General features: G+C 37.3%; 1 protein-coding gene across 4 annotated transcripts; it reads right to left on the reverse strand.

Annotated features, from left to right (window-relative positions):
• Positions 1 to 1,443: 1,443 nt before the first annotated feature.
• On the reverse strand, positions 1,444 to 23,888 carry TRIM23 (tripartite motif containing 23). 4 transcript variants are annotated; one of them, XM_002189534.7, is made up of 11 exons: positions 23,698 to 23,886; positions 22,873 to 23,035; positions 15,416 to 15,537; positions 14,307 to 14,585; positions 13,526 to 13,708; positions 12,778 to 12,993; positions 11,570 to 11,704; positions 6,653 to 6,782; positions 6,425 to 6,535; positions 4,854 to 4,978; positions 1,444 to 4,513 (listed from the first exon to the last, which is right to left on the reverse strand). In XM_002189534.7, exons 1-11 carry the CDS (start codon positions 23,785 to 23,787, stop codon positions 4,334 to 4,336), a joined length of 1,734 nt encoding a protein of 577 aa, XP_002189570.3. In that variant the 5' UTR covers positions 23,788 to 23,886; the 3' UTR covers positions 1,444 to 4,333. The 4 variants fall into 4 exon arrangements, with proteins under 4 accessions (XP_002189570.3, XP_072778213.1, XP_072778211.1 ...); XM_072922112.1 differs by lacking the exon at positions 23,698 to 23,886 and adding an exon at positions 23,289 to 23,490; XM_072922110.1 differs by lacking the exon at positions 23,698 to 23,886 and adding an exon at positions 23,285 to 23,490.
• Between the last annotated feature and the right edge of the window lie 60 nt (positions 23,889 to 23,948).

The following is a 23,948-nucleotide window of genomic DNA, read 5'->3' on the forward strand; positions in this document are numbered from 1 at the left end:
TTCTCACTGGCCATTTTGTTGCTTATGTATTTGCAAAAACATTTTCTGTTGTCTTTTTCACCAGTATTTAGAGCAAGTTCTAACTGGGCTTTGGCCCTTCTGATATTCTCCCTGCATAACCTCATAGCATCCTTGTGGTCCTACTGAGTTGCTGTCCTAGATTGCAAGGCAGGATGTATTCTATTTGCCATCTGTTAGAGGTGTGGCAGTTATCTACTGTTAATTGGGCAGTTTTCTTTATCTCTTCCACAAACCAATCCTCCCCCTGGGGAGACATTTGCTGTTAATGGCCATCGAACGTCATTGCATGACTGATAAAAGTTACAGCATCCCATTGTGAGCTGCTCCACCCAGAGGGAGGAGCCAAGCATTCCTCCTGGATATAATCTGGGTTTTTGAGACACTAGACTCAGCCTTTCCACTGGATTCCCACAGGAACAGCTAGGTCTTTCAAGTGGACCTTCAGAGGAAGACTACATCTTTCTACAAGATCACTGCTCCAACAGTACCACATCTGCTACTGCAGGAGGACTGCAGCCATCTCAATTTAGACTGCTACCAATGTCCTGACCAGGAGGGTGTCAGGTGGTATTCCGACTCTGTCAGTGGTTTTTCTTTTGAATTATTGCATGTATTTGGGGTTTTTTCTCCTTTTCCTAATAAATTGTATTTCTGACTTAGAGTCTCTCACTGGTTTTACTTTCAAACCAAAACAGCCTGCCCTTTCTTCCAGAGGTTATAAAATTTCTCTCCCCATGTTCCAACCAGAGCTTTCTGTTGAGACAGGCTGACTTCCTTTCCCACTGACTCATTTTTCAGCACCTGGGTAGACCCTGCTCCTGCACATCTAGCTAGTACTTCCTTCTGCCTTCCTGGACTCCATTGCCCTTAAGGACTACCTCCTATAGGACTCTTTCAACTAGTTTCCTAAACAGGCCCTAGTCTGCCCTCTGCAAGTCTAAGGTGGCACCTACCCTTACTTCTCCAAGACTCAAAATTTCCTTTTGTGATCACTTTGCCCGAGACAGCTTCCAAACATCACATCACTCATGCATTTTTCTCTGTTCACAAACAGCAGGCTCACACTGAAAGCTCAGACAACTTCTCAAGCTGTTGTGATCTGGTTCAATAGGGTCCTGTTACTATGCTGCTTAGTTAAATCTACGCTATAAACAGCAACTGATCATGGCTGTTTATATTCACCTAACACCACTGTGCTCATGAAAGACTTGGGAGTTTACAGTTCTGGTAACTGCATTTATGAAGTGAGGTATGATGCATGATAACCAAATATATTTCCTCAAAAGATGCTGCTACCATCAGAAAGTTTATCTTCAGTGAGATACAGGATCAGTAACAAAAATTCCACAGGAAGCTAAATGTAGCACATCTCTGTTCTCAGAGGACCTTAAAAAACAAAACAAAAAGGCAAGTTTATTACAATTAGTTCTCAAGGTTTTACATATTTTATTGAAAAGGAATTATTTTCTGAGCAATGCAAATTGCAGCAGCTCACAAATTTCTTCTACAAAAAGAAATCTGTACCTAAGAGTCACGTCTACTCAACACTCTCAGAACCAGACCCTCCTAGTCCACAGTAATTCTGAAGATAGAATACAGAAACAGTGATTAAAACATGACTGTTCAGTTAGCGCAGACATACTATTTTTGAGATGAGGTTCTTTAAAAAAAAGCCACAACACAGTCACTGGATGTTGCATTTACTAAATTTCAAAATTACATCAGGATCCTTTGAAAAGTTAATTCAGTCTTTCTAAACAGTTAGCAATGCTTTAATGAGTTCTAGTTCAAGAAATATTCCAATTACATATTCCATAAGTCAGTACACTAAAAACTAAAGTTCAGTAAAACTGATGAAACAAGCCTAAATTTATAACTGAAGCCATTTATATGTTGTATTAATGTATAATACAAATAAACCTCTTAGTGTACTCTACACTGAAGAGTTCACAGACAAATGCAACACTTTCACATTTACTTCAAGTCATCTTAAATAAATTCAATTTAAAAACACTTTCATGGTAGCATTCCATGTGTCATAAGCAATCACTTGTACTTGAAAATATGCATGAGTGAGAATTTTTCCTCTCCCCTCAAATTTAATGTTACATAAAATATCAACCAGTCACCTTGAACATTTTGAATTATAACTATACTGAGCAGCATGTGTAACTGAAGCCTAAGCCAGCTAAAATGAAACTAAAGCAGGATTCTTCTAAAGAATGCATATGTTCTGTTAAAAATATTACAGGAAAAGATATCTACCATACTTAGCAGAACTTGTTCGTATTTCAAAAAGAGGTGTGAAGGGACAGTTAGCCCTACACCAGGTCAGGGGCTGCTCTGCAGCACAGGCTAAGCAAATGCTTAAATAACAGTCACCCACTGTGTACTGTGCAAGAAGTTACATGCTGGGAAGGATGAACAATTTTAAGTTTGGTATGTGCAAAAACCCCACCTTTCACTCCATTATAAACAATTTCCAAATTTATCAGGCTGTCTAAAGAAAGAGTAAATACTTTGCCTACCTGTACACGTGTAGGCATCGAAGACCCCTTCACAAATATTAAACTACTTTAAAGCTTAGTGTTCCTTCAGGTATTACTTACATCATTAGACTTGCTGAATCTGAAGCTACATTTAACATAATTTATCTGAAACTTAAGTAAGAAGAATACTACAAGTGTCATAATAAGGAAGCAGTTACATTAACTGCTTCCTCTAGAAGAAAAGTGCAAATGTACTAAATTATTTGTTTATACATTCTTGGCTTTACCTAAGGTATGTAGTAGGAAAACAACATAAAATTCCTAATAATACAATGAAAGGAAAGCCACAGATAATGGACACACTTTCTTTGCTAGGTGAGGTTCAGAGCTCTCACAGGTAAACATTTTTCAGCACAGCAAAAATATCTCCACATCTGTGAAACAACACTGTTCACTTGCACTATCTAGTTCTCCTGATTCACCTCTACTCCAGTAAGAAAAGTTCCAATAGAGAGTTTTGATCTACTGCTCAGAGTCGTAGCTCCTCTACCAACATGAAGAGAGTCCACGGCATAGCTTCTTCAGTTGGCAGTGGCCATAGACTTAAAGAAAAGGAAATAAGACCTTGTGTGCATACCAGACAGATAATATTGTCTGAAAAGATGCATATTCAGCAGAAAAAGAGGTATCACTAGGTCATTGCAACCTTCTCTGAATTTAAACAGCACTACACCCATATTTCATGGGTTTGTGAATGAATAATCTTCTAAAATAGAGGCACTGGTGACAATTCCATGTAGAAGATACAGTAAAAACTGAAAATTTAATTATGGAAGGTTTGTATCACATTTTACCAATTACCTTTTAAAGACTTATAATTTAGTGTTCACTGGTTTTACACTGTGTTATTGAATATTTCAAGGCCACTACCTTAATCTGGCTACATAAAAGAACACCACTGGACTGACATTACACCACACTACTTCTTTAAGAAGTTGTTTTTTAAAAATTTAATTTAACTTCTTCAGGAATAAGCTTAATCTCTAAAAGCAGATTATATCCCCAAGTATACACAAAACACTTTCACCTCAGTATCATCATAGTATGTCCATAATTAATTCAGTGTGAAAAACTCAACTAACCCCTGCCCCCAAGATATAAAACAATATGCTAAATAATGCCACAGCCCCTTTGCTATGCAACACTTTTCTCCATTCTGAACTTTCTTTGTGCAGTTATGCTGCAGTTCTCGTAACAAACAAGGAGGTTAATAAATAATAAGGGAAGCATTTTCTTTACATGGTGTAGCTGCATGTAAGTTTCAATGCCACCTTTATATTTATGGATTCTTTTGATATTGATGAGTAGCACCATTTATCTCTAACTAATAGAGCTCGGTATTCTAATTAACTTGAGATGGATGTTAGAATAGCTTCATGGGGAAGCATTTCTAAACTACTCAGAATTTTCATAACACCAATTAACTACTATAATCGTGTTATAACTATTACATGAAATCTAATGCATATTTTATCAGGGAAAAAAAATTTAAATTTTAACAATATCTCAAAAAGGAATTTCAAGGCATCCTTGAAACACTCTTCCATTGCCACTAAATGTAGATGTATCAACCTTCCAAATCACTATAATGACACAAGTTTACTGAACCAATTAACCAATCTAGGATGAAGGTTTACAATTTTTTGTAACCACCAACTGAAAGAAAATCCCCTCTTCAGGGAGCAGACCTGGTGACAACACCCTATAATGTGCAAACAAAACCAAACCATAAACTACAACATTAAATTGCAGCTGATGTAAAGTTAAGCCACATCCAGGACACCAGCAGCCACTAGCTGCCTTGAAAGCCAGTCCAATCCTTCATAAAGTCCTGTACCACTTCGGGCATCACAACCCTGAATATACCAGCTACGGCCACAGCAGAGTTTGTGGAGACTCAACAGTTCTGTGATTTCTTCCACGGGAAGAGCACCTGCTACATCCTGCAAGAGAATCAGATACAAAGACTGAATTATTCTTCTGTATTATATTTGAAGCCATTTTATTGGCTTAGACTGAAGCTAAAGATCACATAACAGATCTTCAAACACAAAAGACAAATCAAACAGTTAAGCATTTACTACTTGCTACCATAAAAAACCCTCTGGTTGATCAATCTACTAAGCACGCTTAGCACCAACATTTACTTGACCAGCATTACACATAAGGAAAGTATCTACATTTTATGCTTCCCACATTAGCACTCCCTACCCACAGCAGAGGGTTCAGAAGGTTGGCATTTGATAGACAAGCCGAGGAAGAGTAAAACCAAATCACAAGTACCTGTTTATTAGCAAAGATCAAGAGCAAGGCATCCCGCAATTCCTTCTCTGTTAATAATTTTGCAAGTTCACTGTACGCTTCACTGACCCTGTCTCTGTGACTGCTATCAACAACAAAGACCACCGCTATGAAAGAAGAAGAGCAATGTTTTACACACATTCATATATAAACTGCAAAAATAGCTTTCAGTTTACACCATTCTTTTTTTTCCAGAAGCTTTCTATGTGAAGTTTCTTAGCAGTACACAACTTCAATTTGAAATCCAGGACGACTGAGAAATTCCTTAAATACTTCTGTATTTTAAACAAAATTTTAAATACTTCTGTATTTTAAACACATTTTAAATTCATCCTAAAACAGAGAAAAATCTCTAATTTTTTTCCTAGTCTAATATAAAGGCCATGGTATTTTAACTACTTACATCTAAAACCAGATTTACTATGCATGGATTAAGTATCTCAATTTAAACAATTTCTTGATCCATTTATACTCCATTAACTCCCATATGGCTGTCTCAGTTTCTCTTAATGGGCTGTAATATTCACAGGTTCAGCCAAATCAGCATGGCTTGCTTCAACTGCAGACTACACAATCCAAAGAAGATGGCCAAGGACTCGACATAGCAGCATTAGATTTTACTATCCACCAGAAAGTAACTAAGATGCCAGAAAGACTGGATAGTTAAGGGGGCAGAGCTAGAAGACAGAATTTAAAATCAAGGGATTTGCGATGAAAAAGACTCCAACACCAAAACTAAAAATAATCTACTGCAGTTATTATATACCAGGGTAACTGCTTAGCTTTCTCTCCAACATGCAGTTCCAAGGCAGGCATGATTCCATGCTACTTCACACAGTATGTTTAAGGAGGACAACAGAAATCCCAAAATACACTTTTTAAAAGTTTGAAAATATTAATAATTTAAAATGTTAAAATCTGCATTTAAGGCTGAAATAAGGCATAAAATGGAGCACATGAGCTGGCATTTGTAATTCCTAAGTATTTTAGATAACTGTGAATGAATCAATCAAGGGTAACTTCTTTCTGAACTGGGAAAAGCCTTTGGAGGATTTACAAAACAACAACACAAATTTTTACGTTCATCAGGGTTTTCAGACTCAACAATCTAGTCCATAATCAGATACTACACTGCAATAGCAAGTCAGAAGTTACAGAACTTGGTAGAATTTTTTAAATTGCTATCTAAAGGCTCCTAAAAGCTGAGTATTTTCAAGTGCTATTTATATTTCATACCTGGCAAGTACTGCCTCTCACTATGCAGACTTTGGGATGCTGTACTTTGTCTGTTGTCAGCTAGAACCAGTTTAACAAATTCTAATTTTGTTTGGCTCCATGAACTGTCTGATGGATTTATGGAGAATGCACCTTTATCACGCAGTAGACATTCTGACCAACTGGATTAAAATTTATTAGCTCATGAATCTAACAGCTGTACTTTGCATTAGATGAACAACTTTCTACTGTCATAAATTATTTCTATTAATAACCTGTCTGGCTTTGAAACACAAGCTAGAGGACAATATGTATTTTAAGAGCTGTATCAGTATTACCTTGCGTATTGAGATAATAATGTTTCCACAAAGGCCTCAATTTGTGCTTTCCTCCTACATCCCAAATAGTAAATTTTAAATTCTTGTATTCTACTGTTTCAACGTTAAAACCTGGAACAAAAATATTTAAGTTTTACATTCCTGCTCTGTATGAACATAAAATAACCAAAATCAGTGAATAAATCAAACATTCAGAGAAGTCATAACATTTAAATTTTAGCTACTAACCTATTGTTGGAATTGGCTGCATGAATTCATCTTGCTTTAACTTAAACAAAATAGTTGTTTTGCCAGCTCCATCTAGTCCTAAAGTAACAACCCGAATTTCCATTTTTGGTCCAATATGTACCCTGTTGTCCTGGAAGAAACAGAATACTATGCATTAATAACAACAGCAAATTTTGGAAATTTAATCTAGAAAACCCTTATGTTTAAAACATGTATTTTCTAACCATTTCTAAACTGATTAAATGGATGGTCTCCAAAAGTACAAAGCACAACCATCAATCACTTCCAGCAATAATAGAAACAAAAATATCTGCTAATGTCTGTAGTAAACCTGTAACTTCTCCCTGACCTGAGCTCCTACATGTCTTTTAGAAAGTCAGACAGTTTCATGACAGTAAGTCTGTATTTCATAAAATTTCAAATTCTTCCATCATTCTTGGCTGAGACTTATTTACTTATGTAATTGTTTACAGCAATTAATTAAGAATTCTCTGACCAGGAAACTCTTTATTCCCCCCCACTTTATTAATACCTCCACCTAGAGAACTACTTCCCTGCTGGAGGTTCCACAGCTTTACTTCTTCTCCCTAAGCCTCTTCCAATCCTTTTCAACAGCAACATTACTAGCACTAAACAGTAATCTGAAATAGTAGACAAAAGCAAACAAAATCCTCCAAGTCTTGCTTGGAGACAAGAAATGACAATCAACTTCCTTATTTGTAGCTTACACCAAGCTAATGTTGAGTATTGAAGAAGATGACACTGACAATGTGATCAAATGGCAAAGCATAAATTCTAAAATAAACACATAGGCTGAGATTAGTATATACTCCTGAAACACATTTTAAACTAACTAGAATTGCTATCTTGATGCAATGCCATGGTTTCATTCACCAAAACTATGTGGCAGTATATTTGTTTTCTTTCAAAATCCGGACAGCACTGTGCCCTACTTCATACAGCCTCTTATTTCTTCTTACAGAAGCAATACTACTGAGTGTAACATCTCTTGGCAAAAGACCAACACGTTGCCAGTGTTATAGGAATATAAACATCTGTATCACATCACGTGACATATCTAACTATTTATCTTTCCATATACACACAGATACACACAGGACCCATTATGTATCTGGATATATTGTCATCATGACAAGCAACTGGATTCTCCCTTCTGTCATCAGAGAAATAGCATACTTTCAGAATAATCAATACAATTCAGTGACCTTATGCTATCACAATCCTGGAAGAGAATAAAAATACCTTGAGAAACTGCTTTCTGAAAAAAATTTAAAATATAATTATGCAACTACCACAATCCAAAAGTCACCAACACCATGACAGTAAGTATAAAAGCCAGATCAAAGCTTCAGCTCATCAAATATGCTCTCTGAAACTAGGCAAAGATGAACATAAAAGTAAGACATAAGGAAAGTACATAGTGATAACTGTCCTAAATAACTTCCCTGTGCTTAACAGCTTGCAGCTCATGGATTACCTAAGCCAACTGTGAAGTATCTTCAACCAGCAGATCTTGATGCATTATTCACATGTGAAATTGTCTACTTGCTGCTTGAAACCTAAATGGGCCCAGATGGTCCTTATCATAGAACTTCACACACTACCTATTCAGTATGAGATAAATTACTTTATTTGAATCTGTGAAATGAACTTGCATAAGCTCAGCAGTCTCGGTGCTACTATTACACAAGGCAGATGATCCACAACCAAAAGACTATTTCAGATCTGGAACACAAAACATTAAGACTTAACTGCTTTTTAATAAACACTGTCTAAGTTCTAGATGTTTGGAGTCAGAGCTGAAAGTCACTGACAACCCTGCAAAACAACACAATTATCAGAATGGGTTATCTCAATCTGGAAAAGAATAACTTGTGGGCAGATTTTTGCACATCAACAGCAAAAGTACAGAGAAAAAAACCCACAAAGTATGCAGAAGGCTCTGAAGAACCTAAAACATGCCATGTCTCCAGCACTCTTTTCCCACTCAAACTTCAGTTCTGACTTTATCCAATATTTCTGTCAGTGAATCTCCCCAGTTCATTTCTGCACCTGAAAGGAAGAAGGAAATGCAGCAGCTTTGGATAGAGCTGCTCAGTTCACAGGTTTCTTGCAGGAGGCAGTACCCTGGCTATGGGCAGAGCTTGCTGATAGTGAGCCAGTCTGACAATCCCCTCACAGCTCCACCAGAAGTACTGGTCACCTCAACAGTTCCCATGGCTGGAGGGCAGAGGCAGTACAACTTAAATCATCAGGGAAATGAAGATGAGTGATGCTGTCAAATTTAGCCATCCTGTTGCAGTTTCCTTTTCTAATGTTTAAAAACAGCTTACAACAGGCTGTTCTCAGGCCATTTGTATTCTCTCAGAAGGAATGAAAATGTGATGGATACGAAATTTTCACTTTTTGCACTAGTAGTTGTGTCACTTCAAAAAAACATTGCAAGCAAAGCTGCTATTCAGGAAACTGTGTAGCATCTGCAAATCAGTCAGTAATAACGGACTATTCATGATCACAGCTAGAAATTGACATGAAAAAAGTCTCTCCTTGTCAATTGCATCAGCACCTTTAACTAAAATGTTGCTTAAAAATGATGAATAAAACCCCTTTGTGTCTATGTTTCTGGCAGGTGCATAACTTGGTGGCATACTTAAAAACAGGTAATCTTAGACTTCTGTTTAAGTAAAACTTGTTTTCTTAAATCTCAGTGCAGAAAGTGCAGAAGAGAAACCCACAACTATGTTCTCTTCACTTTTTTATCCTTGACCTCTTTCAAGAAATCTGATGAGACAAAAGCTCTCTGTACAGGTTTACTTAATGGTGTCTTAAAGTGCTTTCCTTTGAAAGAACAGTGTCTTCTCAGATTGTCTTGATTTAAGTAAGGGTTAGTTGACCACAGTTAGTTTAACATCATAATGATAATTTATCTGTCAGTGTCAGGCACTGCTTCCTTAATAGTTTTCTCTCTCTGCAGCATTCACAATGACCAAATGCATTTCTTGTATATAATATTCTACAGCCACAGCATTCATTTGACAGAAAACTATCTTTAAATAAGGATCATGTTCCTGAGTGAGGAGAATTCTCCAAATCCACTCTTCAGAGCTTTGTATGTGGCATTTCTCTAGCTAGTTTAGAAAAAGGAAATGGCACTATGCCTGTTTGTTTGTGTAATCAGTGAAACTAAAAAATATAGGTAAAATTTATTCACTTTCAAGAATGGAAAGGACTTCTCTCTCCCTTCCTTAAACCTCCACAATGCTCATTTGATATTAAATGTTTCTCTGATCTGGTACTGTCTGAAATGCTTTTTTTCATTTTATAATGGATGTAGCCTTCAGTGTAAGCCAGCTTGTGAGAGAGACCTTTCCATTAATATAGTAACAGTTTACAGTTTTTTAACTCAAGATTTTATTTCTGCCTGATATCTGTTGCCAAGTCCAGATCTTTTATGTACAAGCCTCACTGCAAGTCACAACAGTGGCCATCAGCATAACAGTAATCTAAAAATAGATTGTCAAGAAAGAGAACATTAAGCTTTATCAGATTTGAGTAAACAAAAAGTAAGAGGCTGAAGGAATTACTTTCACCTTACTTTTTCATGGTTTTTGCTGTTTTTGTGAAAAATTGGTCTTGCATTAGCACCTTTGAATTTCAGAAATTAACCTTCAGAAGACTTCATAAAAATATAAATTGTTACAAGACAAAACCAAGACTTCTGGGTCCCCCAAGCCTATTTTAGGCCTCCTGTAACACCTTAGCTAACTCCTATCATTCTCTTTCCAAATGCTCAGAAATTCACAACCAAAATATTCCAAGTTGGATAAATAGCTCTGAAAGCCAAAGCCAGACATTCAAAATGCCCCTCTGACTGGCAATTGTTCATCTGTGAAATGTGATTACTGCTTCATTCATGGAATAATGAGGGTTTACAGAAGAGGTTTCCTTGGCCCTACCAGTTCTGGTCTTTGCTGCATAGGAAAGAGACCGGAAGAAGTGTAAATGCTGCATTAACATGGAAATTCAAATATACTGAGGTTACAAAATCAATTATTTTGAAGAAATTTAATTTCTCAAGTCAGCAAGAACTGACATAGAATCTCTATGGAAGCATTAATTTCCTTACAGTAAATGCTTCAACATCTACAGTTAAATTCTCTTTTTTGTCTCAGCCACAATAGATCCTCCTTCACCTAATCAGAATGAAAAAACCCCATATATCAAAGTACTTCTTGTTCCTTGAGTTTCAAACTTATTTACTTTCCTATGAGGAAAGCATCATTAATAATAAATAGCATGTAAATACACCAGACAGAAGTACCATTATTAAACTTTGAACAGTTTCACCCCTTCCAATGGAAGTGGTACTGAAATTATATTGAAGCAATAAAACCCAAACCTACTTAGAAGATTAATTCTGAATAAGCTAAGCTATGAGTGAAAAACAAGAAACTGTAAAAAAAATGACTGTTTAATGAACTGAAATAATTTTTTTAACATTATAAACTGAAAGTTATAATAGTAGTATTCCATTTAAAACAGGTGAGCAAGCTCCAGGAAATAATCAGGTATGTTTCCAAAGAAAGGTGTTTCTAGAACTCACAAATGCTATCCAACTTATTTAAAAGAAAACAGGTCATGTTCAAACAAAGTTACTGATACGGTCAGTGTCCAAAGAACACTTCCCACCCTTATTATGGCAGCACAGTGGTTTGTTGCTCAAATACCAGATTGCACTCATCATGTGATAAGACAATGTTGCTCTGATACTGAATTGCCTCAACTTGTTGTAATAAATACAGCACAATAATGTACATCTATTATTCCTCCTTTATTTTACATTAGATTTGGGACTTCATAAAGTGGATAATGGTACTTCCATGAGATTAAGAATACCTTTGTAAAAGTGACAGGTATGCTAGCATCCAGCTGGACATGATCTGCAAGTTCTGTAAATTGCTGCTGCTGTTTCTGTAATGTCTCTAGTAATCTTGTAATTTCCTGTTTGGCCAACACTACTCTGCAGTCATCCTAAACAGACAAAGAAAACAAAAGCATGACTTTCCTTTTGTAATTTATTTAAAAATATCCCAAATACAATATAAAAATGATTGCTAGAAAGAAGGCATTTTAAATAGAAATACTCTACTTTAAGAAATTAACAATTACAAAATAGATTAATTTAAAATTGCAAAACAAATATGAGTATCTTAACAGTTTTCCTTAATGCTAATAGATACTACATAGTTCTGCAGGTTTATAAAAAAAACAACAAACTTTCTTTATGAACCACCTAGGTGTAATATAAATTTAAGAAACAATAATAACAATGTAACATATAAATAACATTTATGCTTCATATATCATTTAAACAGATGGAACAGAGCAACTGTTTTGCAGCATATAGCAACACACTTAGGAAAATATTAGTATCCACCCACTCATGATCAGAACATTTGTACAGTTAAACCTGACTACGCAACCAAACAAAAACTCTAAACAAATCTGGTAAAAAGAACTACAAATAACACATTCATAAAGTAGATTCTTATACTCAGTTTACTATTTGCTACACATACTATTTACATTTTCTTATCATTAAACTGAATGAATAAGAGACCAATCAGAAACTCTCCCACAGACACTTTCTTCATACATTTAAGATGTTGAATTACCCATGTTACAAGTGCTACTGAAAGCAATTTAATCCTAAAACATATTTTCCTACCAGCCATCTAAGACAACTAGCTCCAAACACCTATACTTATAATTGCAACTGTAAAATCTTTCCAATATATACTGTTGGGTTTTTTTTGCTTCTTGTCTTGTCTTGCCTTTCCACTAACCTCACAAATATCAGAAAGTACTCCAGAAAAAATCATGCCACAGGGTTTCCAGTAACTGGAGGACTCTACGCTTTTGTACTGATTATCTTTGGCTAACACTCCCTTGTAATGAATATTTAAATCTCATGTTAGACCATGATTGATTTAATCTCCTAAGAAAATAATGCAGAATACAATCTAATCTCTTTTTTCATAGTCTAAAACTAATTTGTACTTCCATGTATTTTGACATATGCTACAGCTTACTTGCCAACCTACCTGTTGCAAAGTCTTTTCACAGTGAAGGCAAGCTGTTGAAACCTGTGACAGGAGAATGGTCATATCTTCTTGCTGTTGCCTAAGCCAAATCAACTTCTCTCTCACATGAGCATCAACAACACTAAGAGCCATTTCCTCCTGACGACAAAGGGTTTCATGAAGATCAGAAAAATAGGCTCTGACACACGAGCGAGCATTCTCTGCAGTTCCTGGTACCTAGAGTGTTGCAGCAAGGAGAATCAAGAGATTAAGGACACCAGTTGATTCCAAAAGCAAATTTTAGATTTTTTTCCAGATTCTAATTTATTTTCACATATGCTTGGCTACATCACAGTTCAAATCCCAGTTAGGGCTCACAAGACCTCCTGAATAATACCAAAACATTTCTAGAAGTTAGTCCTATAATCATGTAGCTCATTTGCATTTATAGACACCTCACTAAAAATGACCAGGGAAAAAAGCCTCAACAGTATTATACCACCCGAGAACATACAAAGTCTGTACACTAGGAGTCATACAACTTTTCCCACTGCCTCCATATTTTCATATAGCCTAAAAACATTGTAACACACAAGTTCCCTTCTATCTGCTGACCTAAGCCTCAATACCGACTTGCTAGATAGAAGACCTTAAAGTCTTGCCCTATAAAACCTACTCATAATTTTCAAAGAAAGTCCTTATCCCAGTTATTACAGAAAAGCCAATAATCTGTGCATGTGGGGGAAATAAATTTTTTTTAAAAGCATACATGTTCAGTATGGGCCATTCCAACTCCATCTTCAACTATTTGTTCTCCTCCTTCTATATGCTGAACAATTCCAACTAATTTTCTGGAATAATCTGAGATTTCTTCTGTGAAAGTTCTTATACAGTGAGCCATGTCTAAAATGGATGCACGAATCTGGTTCGCTTCTGGTTCCAAGACAGAATGCTATTAATTAAAAGCAACATATTAAACATCAATCATAATGATCTTCCTTAATAATATTTTCTATTTTACTACATATTTAATATACATGTGCAAGTATATGGGCATATATTTACATATATACATATAGTAAAGCCAAATAAGAACTTAAAACCACCGTGCAATTTAAAAATACAGTCAGGACTTACAGATTATGCTGAAACTAGCTCAGACATCTAGCAATTACACAAGTAAACAAAAACTTGGCTGTTTATTATAATTCATTATAAAAAAAGAAGGATACTTAGATTGCACCAGTGATGTGATGTGTATTAGGGTCTGCATTATGAAAACAGCTTTTAAAATGGTGGCCCAATGTCATGAAAAATTCAGAAAAGCAGCAGATAAAGGGGCTGTCCTTCTTCATAGATATATACACATAAGTAACTCATTGAATTCTTAGAATTCTTTTCTTTATTTTACCTGTCTGACAGAAAGGGAAAATTAAAGAATGGGATGAATCAAGAATCTATCCTTTCTTGACAACCTCTTATACTTCATTTGGATAAATGATTATGCAAGCCACCCCATGGCATGACTAGAAATTAACCACTAGCAGTACCTTATGACCTTGATGCTTCCCATATTCTTTGCAGACACAACACATGAGAGGACTCGCCTGACAGCCCTCTTCTAAACAAACAAACTCAATGGCATGCACTTGGTGTTGGGAGCACATCGTCTTCTCGTGAGGCTTATCAGCAAGAGGTACACGCCTGTGCTTCGCCAGAGTCTTAGTAGAATGAGAAAGCTGGGAACAGTCTGCACACAGGTGAGTGGCACAAACAGTGCAATACACGGATGCAACATGGGCTTCATCTTCATCGCAACGAATGATACTCTAACAACGAAAACCAGGCAAAACTAAAGTGGTTAACATTTAATCCCAATAGTGGAGGAAAAATCAGAAGACTTGTCAACAATACAGGATTTCTTTAAAAGTTATACACTAATAAATATTTGGACTACTTTGAAACTTGATTATACGTTTTCAATAAAGTTTTTGAAAACACGTGTTTAAAGTGTTCAATGATTTTATAAATCAAAGCTTTAGTGCAAGTTGTAAAGGTTTGGAGGAGAAAATAAATCTGAGTCTGAAAACTTCCTCCAAAGCAGATATTACAGAACAAAGAATTAGTTACAGAAAAACAAAACACCAACAGTCAAGTGAGCACTTAGGAAAGTTATCTACATCTAGAATGGTACTGCAAGATATGTTGCACACCTGCTGTTAATACTGAAATGATAAAAGTAACTACTTTTGATAATGAAGTACTACATGATATAATAAAATTACTATAAAAGGCAACTATTGACAAGAATAGTTGAAGTCTTTAGGAAGAATTCCTAAGGAGTTTCAGAAAACTGTGCTTATATGACTAAAACTAATATATCAAAATGAGTAACCTTTTCTAAAAATCCTAAAGGCATAAAAAGGGGGTGAAATAGTATGCGTGTTTATTAATAACAGTTAGTTTTCTGCTTTAGCCAAGTACAAATTAGCATTTAATTATGAACAATTAATTGAAGCCTTAATACTAGATACTGGAAGAAAAGAACAGCATTATTGGTGAAATTACATTTGGGAAATAACGGATTTTCAATCTTTTTTCTATTTAGAGATAACTTCTAGCAAATGTAACTTTTTTTTTTTTGTTTAGAACTCCATACCTCTCCAGACAGACCAATGCCTTCTTCAGCTGTCCAATACTGCCCAGTAGGTCCATTCTGCAACCGTTCCAAGAGTTCCAACAAAGCAAAGTTCTTTTTCAATCCCCAGACACCAGAATCTCCTATTTTTGACAAAGAAATAAAGGGGAGCATAGGAAGAAAAATCCCAAGCACATACAATTTTGAGAAATTCCATAAACTGCAGTTGAGATTCAGACAAATATTAAGAGCACATCAACTACATTAATATTAACAAAGTGAGATATAACTAGCATTTTTTCTGCAAGCTCACTCCATCTTCTTTCCTTTGATCATTGAGCTATTTTTATACAGATCTTCCCTACTAAAAGATACCAAGATTATTAAAAATTTAGAGAAACTTAGTAAAAGTACTTGTAAAATAATCTGCAATAGCTAACAACTAAAGAATACAAGGAACACACAAACACTGCATGTCATAAAAATTATTGTTTTCAGAGGTATAGTGAACACTTCTACCCTACTAATGGAAGCCATGAAGCATTCCCTACTGAGAAACTTTATTCCCTGTATCACAAGATTCAACACCAATTGCAGACCTCATGCCAGCAAAATCTAAGTAAGAGTTAAAACAATATTCAAAAACAAAACCCAAGGTACTACACTATTTGATAAACTAGAAGATCACTCATATGGCCTAGTGCAAAGCAGAAATCCATGTTTACTCCTGCATGACCCTTATTTTGCAGAAGTTAACATGAGTCAATGAGATGAGAAGCAAAATCAGAACTGCATCCCAATAACTGCTGCTAAATGGTAACTATATAGGCCAGGTAGCACATAAGAGTCCTAGTGGTTGCTTCTTCAAGGAATTGCCATCCCTTGACTTTTTTCCACTGTAACTGTCATAAATTTAATGACATTTTCTTTGTTGCAAGGAAAAGGTAGCTCATGAGATCCAGCATCATCTTTGAGCACTGAATCATTATTTTTCAGCCATAACAAAATCACAAAATTGTTGACATTAGGAGGGTCTTCTTCATCACTTTGCCAAGGTCACCTAGAGCTGGTTGCCCAGGACCACAACCAGGCATCTTCTGAAGATCTCCAGGGAGGGAGATGCTATCACTTCTCTGGGCAATGTGTGGCAGGGCCTGGTTACTCTTACAGTCAAAATTGTTTCCTTATATTCAGACAAAACTTCTGCATTTCAGTTTGTGCACATGACACATCAGTTATCTACACGAACTCAAGGAAACAATATTCCCATGTGTTTCCCCAGAGAGCCCAGACTACCTGAATTCTCCAGTTGTCCCATGTTATTTCCAAACTCCTAAAGTATGCTGCCCTGTGGCAGTCTTGCAGGAATATGTGCCTTTCATCCCTCTGCAATTCAGTGTCATCTTACTGATCTTTTACAGACATGAAGTTTTACTTCTTCAATATGGACATTTATTCAACACTCCAGGATCGTGATTTATCATTGGAATGAAAGTGCAGTTCTAAATGACTAGACGGACAACAACTACACAGTTATGATAAATATCCAGTTGGCAACCACATTGCTTTATGTAGCTTCCACTTTAACTTCATGAAACTTTTTTTCCCTAGTCCATCTTCCTCACAGTTTAGACTATAGACTGTAATACTCTATTTCAAATTTGGTCACTGAGAATTTATGTGCCTCACAGATTAAAGGCAAGAAATGGATGATACTGTTTTCCTATAGCTATAAATGGGAACATTTTAAACTATTTTATGCTCCAACACTCCCAGTGAGTATAAAACAACACTGATAACCTGTTTAAAAAAAGCATGTTTACCAGTAAAGACCATGCATTTGTTGCTTGCAGAAATGGGCCTATGGAATCACTAGTCAGTAATTAGTGCTAACTAGTGCTATCTAACTGAAGTTAGATATAAAATAAGGTGCTTTAAAAAGTCAGTGCTTTTAAAGTCAGTGACCTCTGCAGTTATCAGTTCCGTGGTGGAAGCATTCTCTGCTACAGAAAGGCACTACATTGTCAACATCCAATCTAAGATCAGTGCTCTCCACAAAATAAGCTGCAAACAAACAAACAAAATATTTTGACTTTTATTTATCACAGATCTTGAAGGAGTTTAGAGAAGGTATGTTCTGTCCCTCCAAAATTACACTAAGCACCAGCAAAGTCATCTGCTTTGATATATTCTGACCTCAGAACTTAGTAATTTTTTAGGTTACGCACACCTAGCAAAATCAATGTTTGTTCCATAACACAGAACAAGGAAGAGTCACCTCTTATTACCAGCTGAAGAAATACAGAACATGATATACACTTTCAGAATTTAATTTACATCAAAACAGTTTCTAAACGGTCTGAATTTGCTAAATATGTATCTAGACAGACTAACTGGCAAAAACAAAGTACTGGAAAGTGGCTATGTCGTTCCTTTCTAGGGTGTTTAGCACCTTGTCATAGCAAACTAACTGTGCACAACCTACAGCTTCTACAGCATACAAAATAATCACATTAACAACACAGCAATACAATGACTACTGATACTAACATGCACCTTCTATTTTCAGATTAGCTACTAATCCAGACAACCATTAATAGCCCAGTATAAATGGATGTGCATATACCAAAAGTATAAACCTACTTAAGTAAGAGATTACAGTTCCCAGTCTTTAAGCAAACATTGTCTTAGCCTTTAGGCAAACACTGGGTAAAGGCTAGAGGAACAAGCTATTCAATCATTACAGAGCTTCTTACAAAGTCTTCTCTTTCACAGGTTTTAGTGTTTTTTACAAAAACCCTAGAAACTCAGAAGTACTCTTCTCAGTTTACAATGTGATTTTAATCATGTTCATTCTGTTCCATGTCTAGCAGTGACGAGAAAGTCAAAATGAAACTAATTTACTGAATTGTAACAAAGAAGATCAGAAGAGATAAGTCAGTAGCTATTATGTAGTTACTGTTTTGTTCATAATTCTATGAAATTCTATGAAGATTTCATGAGAAACAAAGATACATGGCTCTTACTACTATTCTTTCTACTATGTATCATGAGACTTGATAATACAAGTAGAAGCAGCATAACATGTCCATCTTGGTCACAGCTACAAAAACAAGCAAAGTTTACATACTAACTTCTAATTTACTGAAACAGAATTCATAATAAGAAAGCACCCTATAAAACATAAAATCACAGAATAATCTTGAGTTGGAAGACACCCACAAGGATCACTGAGTCCAACTCCTGGCCCTCCACAGGCCATTCCCAATGACCACATTGTTTGCCCGAAAACACCCTCCAAACTTCATCCTCCATCCTCAGAACTTCCTGAATCCTGGCAGACTTGGTGCTGCGACTACTTTTCTGGGGAGCCTGTTCCAGTGCCCAGCCACACTCTGGGTGAAGAACCTTTTCCTAATATCCAATCTAAACCCCACCGACGCAATTTCAGGCAAATTGGGTTCTCTTACTGTTCACCAAAGAGAACAGATCGATGTCTGCCCCTCCTCTTCCCCTCATGAGGAAGTTGCAGACAGCAGTGAGATCTCCCCTTAGTCTCCTCCAGGCTGAACAGACCAAGTGACCTCAGCCTCTCCTCATACAGCTTCCCCTCGAGGCCCTTCACTGCCTCCACACCCTCACTGGACACTCTCCAGCACCGTCCTTCTTATTCTGCAGCACCCAGAACTGCCCCCAGCACTCGAGGTGAGGCTGCCCCAGAGCAGAGCAGAGCAGAGCAGGATAATCCCTCCCTTGCCCAGCTGGCGATGCTGTCCCTGATGCCCACAGGACAAGGGTGGCCCTCCTGGCTGCCAGGGCACTGCTGGCCCATGTTCAACTTGCCATGGACCAGAACCCCAAGGCCCTTTCCATGGCCCTACTGTCCAGTCTCTCATTCCCCAGGCTGCCTGTACATCCAGGGTTGCTCCATCCCAGTGCAGAACCCAGCATCTTCCCTTATCCTTGATGGTTGGGAATTGCCCAGTCCTCTCTGCAGGGCCTCTTGGCCAGAGTCAACAGCTCCTCCCAGTTCTGTGTCACTGTGAACTTTGCATCCCTCCCAGTCCTGCACCCAATCACTTAAAAAGATGTCAAAGAGCAGAGAGCCTAAGGTGGAGCCCCGTGGAACCCCCCTAGTGACAGGTCACCACTCTGATGTCACCCCATTCACTGTAACCCCTTGTGCCTGACCTGTGAACCAGCTGCTCTCCCATCACCTGATGTGTTTATCCACCTGTGTGCTGGACATTCTGTCCAGCACCACACTGTGAGAGACAGTACTCAACTGGCTAGGTTGAGTACTGATCAGCTAGGTTGATTACCTTGTCATAAGCATGCATTCTCATTAAAAAGTCATGTCTCATTTCACTGGTATCTATCATAAAGTTTACATATTTGCACTAATGGGACTTAGCTCCTTTTTACTTTAAATCTACCCATACAATTTTTGGTAGCCGACAGACATATTTTCAACACAAAAGACCAAGTGTTTATTTTATATCTAAAATCATTAAACGATGAGTTCTGTAAATACATCCATTTACTCTCTTGCACCTCACCTCAAGTTCTGCTATGATCACAAATGTAAGAGAGTCTAGCAATCTCATCCTTGTGCCTACAAAGAATGTTTGTGCCCATTAGAAAAATCTTTACATATTCTGATTGTCATCTCAAAAGAAGAATAAGACATGAACAGCAGGAAATGTGCCAGCCAGGAATGACAGACCAAAGATATTAAGACTGACTCCAGCTAACAATACAAATGTCAATTTCATAAGCATAAGGCTTGACTGCAAAACTATTATAAATAATGAAAGGGACAAAGGAAGAATTTTTGTCTAAATGTTTAACTGCATTTTCTTGCACAGCATTTTTAAGCTTCAGCTTGGCACTCAAACACTAGCAAAGGCATATGTAAATGTAAGCAATGCCAGTCAGATGGATTCCATGAAGGATGCTATCACCTGCGTATCTTGTGAACAAGTTTTAATCACAGCCAACTTCATTAAAGAATTCTTTAAAAACCCACCAAAATCAAAGTTTTGTCTCTTCTGCAATGCAGAATGGTTTAGGCAAGCTATAGTCCTATTTGTTCATTACAAAATATTTTCTCTTGTAACAGGATTCTATTCTATTCTAGGTGAACTATTAGAAAATTTTGCTAAGCATGTAAACAATGTTTCAATTTTCAGTTGCAGAACACATATTTCCAAAAATCCTGATTCACAAAGTACTTCTAACCCTGCCTTCACATACAGTTATATACAGAAAAAAAGAGACAGCACTGTATATTTAAACCGAGTCCAGTTCCAAAAAAATATAGCTACATCTACCCATATACACATCCCCCAGTATTTATTTCAAAAAGCTACTAAGATTACTTATGAAAACTTGGATTAATATAGTATTAAGTGCTTTAATAATAAGAGCAACAGTAAAAAAGTAACCATAGGTTACTTTAGACCAACTAAAAGTCCCCATAAAAGCCACAGTTACTGATTAAGAAACTGTGTTTAGTACAGGTAGCTTTCTGTCCTAATTTTATAGCTTTTCTTTCAATAGAATTTTCTCTTGGCAGTGGTTGTATAATCAAGATTTAGATACTAAAAAACTCCCTGAGACTAGAGAACACTATTTTATTAAAGACATTAAATTGTAGAATTACTATTGGGTGAACATAGAGTTCATTTTCTCATGTCCTCAAACAGAGGGGAGGGATATATGAAAAGCTCCTCTGGGCCCTGAGTTGTCCCTCCCTACTCCTAAGCTCTAGAACAAAACCAAAATACAAGTGCAGCAAATTTAACCAATACCAGCAACTACTAGATGATTAAAGCAAGGTAGAAAATGTATAGCTATCTCAAAGAGGGACCATGGTTAGCTGTACTCCACAAAACTTCTTAGTTTTATATCCTACAACCAGTAATATGTCTCGAGGGGTTTTGACATGGAAAGACTAAAAGTGCCTATGACCTCCCCCTCCCTCAGAGCACCAGGTAGAACTTTTATTCACAGAAGTATTTTTATTTTCAAGCTGTTTGGCTAAGATTTTCTACCAATTACTTTTGTAAACAGCTGTTGATCACAGGGCATCCTTCTTCTTTCTAGTGTTAGACAGCAGGATGCAACTCAATTTATCAACTCCTCAATATATAAGGATCCTGAAGCATTCCATCCTTCTTTCTGACTGTAGGGGACTTGGAGGTTTAATAACATTTCACCAAAAACTTATCAGAAAAATGAAAAAAAAAATCTGTAAATGTTTCAGTAAAGCTTTATTTTCATCAAACATGAAACACACTGAAAATATATGATAGGATCCTTTCAGATGCCTGGGAAAAATTGTGTAATAAAAAGAAGAAGCAACAAGTTCCCCATCACAAGAAAAAAAGCAGCGGTCTTGGACAAAAATGTTTCATAACAACAGGACTAAGTGCCATACTCTTAAGAGTCTACCTCTAAAGCATAGTTTAAGAAAACTTGTGCAGCTGTACAGTCATAGATAAGAAGCCAAACAAACCATCACTCTTAACCACTCTACTAGACTGGCAATCATTCATAACTCTCATACTTTACCATCTCCCTCATCCAAAAAACAAACTCCTCTTTCATATGAGACTGATATTTCTTTTCCTGATTTCTATCTTCACAAAAACATCCTGCAGAGTGCCTCAATATAAGTAGCAGATTCTTGTACTTCAAAGTCAAGTGAACTTGATACTTAAACATTTCTTTCATGGTTTATGAGATTAGAGATGTCCTTTTCTAAAGATTCTCGTTTCAAGAGGCTCCTTTTTCCTCCGGTGCTATTCAAAACTGCTGGAGCCAGTTCTATTAACAAGTTCTTTTTGTTACAGCTTCCTCTGATAACTTATCTTCTCTATAACCCCATGTGGACTATGCAATTCTTATTCTGAAGGAATTATATGCACATGTCATCTTTTGCCTAAAATAAACTTTCACTGTAATAAAAAAATCTTTATCTTATACTTTCAAATACCATATGCAGACATTCTTAGAGTAGGGGAATTCCTGTTAATAGCCTGCCACTACTAATAACTCATGCACAGAAGTCAATAACATTGTAAAACCCAGGTTTGTTATCACTAATCCTTCCCTCTATATCACTTCACCATGAATTCAGGCAAATGTCTGTCAAAAATTTACCTATTCAATTACATGAGTTTAGTGCTTAGGACAATAGGAAACTAATACTCATACTTCAGGAATCCTTACACAGAAACATTAAACGGAGTTAGTCCCTTTGTAAATACAGGTGTACAAGAAGATGCCCAGATATAAAGAGTGCAATTCTTGGTTCAAGAACAAAAAGGCAAAATCTGTTCTTTCTTTTCCTTACTGCACATTCATTACTTGGAATTGTCACTAAGTGGAGCACTAAGAATCTATGTCAAGCATTATGTTCCAGATATCCTTGACTGTAAGGTTTCAAGAATGTCAAACTTCTATTTTCTTACCTAGTTCAGTAACTTGTCGATCAAAAGGACAACGAACTGCTCTGCCATGAAGGGGAAGCCGGGTAAGACAGTCATGGCAGACAGTATGACCACACAAAAGCAGCCGGGGAACTTTGTCCCCTTGCAGAGAAAATACATCTTCACAGACCCCACACTCAAGAACCTGTAAATTTAAAAAGACCATATTTGGTATTAAGCTAATCAAAAAGTAAAACTTCACACAGGAAGCTACATGACAATTTATTTTAAAGACGTTCATGCAATCACAGTACATAAACTGAGTCGGTAATTTTGCTTTATATGCACACATATAACGATCATACTATTTATTTTTAAAAAGTAAATAAATAATTACACACAAACAGAACATTTTAACTCCTCAGCATCTTGCCTGACCACCAATAGTTCCTACCCACTTCATTTAATCCAGTGCCACAAGACAAGTCTACTGGTCAAGAGGCACAACCAGAAGAAACATCCTCGCAGGAAAAGGAAGCGGCCTGCAAGATCTGCCAGAGCAGAGTGTTGGCCAGTAGAGTTTCCCCTCGCAGCTGATGCTCGTAAAGAGGTCAGTCATACCAAGTGAGCCACTCAGCAAGCTACAAACGCAGCACCGAGCTAGTGCGAGCAAACAGCTGCGGTCCGGAACATCTCAAGCTATAAACAAAAAGCAAAACTGATGGTCATACAGAAAGAAAAAAACCCCAAAACCAATCCATAAGCCCGGCACGCCAGGGGCACATCCTGTACCACAGGCCTCCCGCGCCGCGTCCCGGGCGGGCACAGCCCGCCCCGCCGCAGGAGCTGGCCGAGCCGCCGCCTCACCTTCACCGCAGCGCCCGCCGGGCCGCGACCGCCACCAGCAGGCCCGCGGCCACTCTCCGGCCCGGCCTTGTTTACAGCCAGGGCCGCCATCTCGGGGAGGGAGGAGCGGCCCCGCAGGAAGGAACGCAGAGCGGCCGCTGGCTCAGGCACCACCCCGGCGGGCGCAGGCACCGCCCTGCAGAAGTGCAAAATTACAGAAATGTAAAACTACGACTCCCAGCGTGCCCCACAACAGAACTGGCAGGCGGATG

The sequence above is a fragment of the Taeniopygia guttata genome, chromosome Z, assembly GCF_048771995.1.
Source record: "Taeniopygia guttata chromosome Z, bTaeGut7.mat, whole genome shotgun sequence".
NCBI lineage: Eukaryota > Metazoa > Chordata > Aves > Passeriformes > Estrildidae > Taeniopygia > Taeniopygia guttata.